The sequence below is a fragment of the Rutidosis leptorrhynchoides genome, chromosome 3, assembly GCF_046630445.1.
Source record: "Rutidosis leptorrhynchoides isolate AG116_Rl617_1_P2 chromosome 3, CSIRO_AGI_Rlap_v1, whole genome shotgun sequence".
Lineage (NCBI taxonomy): Eukaryota > Viridiplantae > Streptophyta > Magnoliopsida > Asterales > Asteraceae > Rutidosis > Rutidosis leptorrhynchoides.
Window position 1 is genome coordinate 276,695,438 of NC_092335.1, and position 1,279 is coordinate 276,696,716.

At 37.1% G+C, this 1,279-nt stretch overlaps 1 protein-coding gene across 1 annotated transcript; it reads right to left on the reverse strand.

Moving 5' to 3' along the window:
• Window positions 1-407: 407 nt before the first annotated feature.
• LOC139901002 (uncharacterized mitochondrial protein AtMg00810-like) lies at window positions 408-794 on the reverse strand. The gene has a single exon (XM_071883744.1). It carries the CDS (start codon window positions 792-794, stop codon window positions 408-410), a length of 387 nt encoding a protein of 128 aa, XP_071739845.1.
• Window positions 795-1,279: the final 485 nt, after the last annotated feature.

The following is a 1,279-nucleotide window of genomic DNA, read 5'->3' on the forward strand; positions in this document are numbered from 1 at the left end:
TTAAGACCCAAATAATCTCACAAGTGGTGTCAGCAAGAGCTCTGTATTCAGACTCAGTGGAGGATCTAGAGACAGTAGCCTGTTTCTTGCTTTTCCATGACACAAGAGATCCACACAAAAATAAACAATATCCAGTAACAGACCTTCTATTTTGCAAGCACTTAAACCAGTCAGCATCATAATAGGCAGTTAAGGTGAACATTCCTGTTGACTTTGCTATGTGAATGCCTTTACCTGGTGATCCCTTTAGATACCTTAAGACCCTAAGAGCAGCTTTAACATGAGATTCCAAGGGGGCATGCATATGTTGACTTAGGGTATGGACAGAGTATGAAATGTCAGGTCTGGTGTGGGTGGTAGATGAGATTTCCAATAAGTTTTTGATATTCAGTGATGTTAGGGACCAATTAATCATGCTCAGTAGCTTCAGAAGCCAAAACAGTATTGATTTCAAGGGGAGTGTTAATTGGTTTACACCCTAACATGCCAAACTCATTTAAAAGATCCAAACAGTATTTTCTTTGGGATAGACACATTCCATCTTTTGTTTTGATAACTTCAATGCCAAGGAAGTATTTGAGTTCTCCTAAATCTTTAATCATAAACTTGGTTTTTAAAAAATGTTTTACTTTTTCAACCTCACTAATGTTGTTTCCAGTAATAATAATATCATCCACATACACAAGCAGGGCAATGAAGATGGAATTTTTTGAAAAAATATAAAGAGAGTAGTCATTCATACTTTGTTTAAAACCATACTCAGTGAGAGAAGCAGTAAGTTCTTCATTCCACATTCTAGGGGCTTGTTTAAGGTCATATAAGGATTTGTTTAGCTTGCAAACTTTAGTTTCATTTTCTGAAAAGAAACCTTAAGGTAAAGACATGTAAACACCTTCAACAAGATCACCATACAAGAAGGCATTATTGATGTCTAATTGAAAACATGACCAACCATATTGGACAGATAGATTTAGCAAGCATCTGACAGTTACCATTTTGGCCACAGGGCTAAAAGTCTCATCATAGTCAATCCCTTCCCTTTGGCTATACCCCTTAGCTACAAGTCTGGCCTTGTATCTTTCTATTTCACCATTAGACTTGTATTTGATCTTATATATCCATTTACTCCTTATTGGTTTCCTATCAGCAGGAAGGTCAGGGATGACCCAGGTATCATTCCTATTAAGGGCTTCTATTTCATTATTCATAGCCTCTACCCAATTTGGGTCTTTGCAGGCCTCATAATAGGACTGGGGTTCACAAGACTTATCCAAATTAG

Coding starts and splice junctions, on each gene's coding strand:
- LOC139901002 (XM_071883744.1), bottom strand. CDS start 794: ATGTGGAATGAAGAACTTACTGCTTCTCTCACTGAGTATGGTTTTAAA.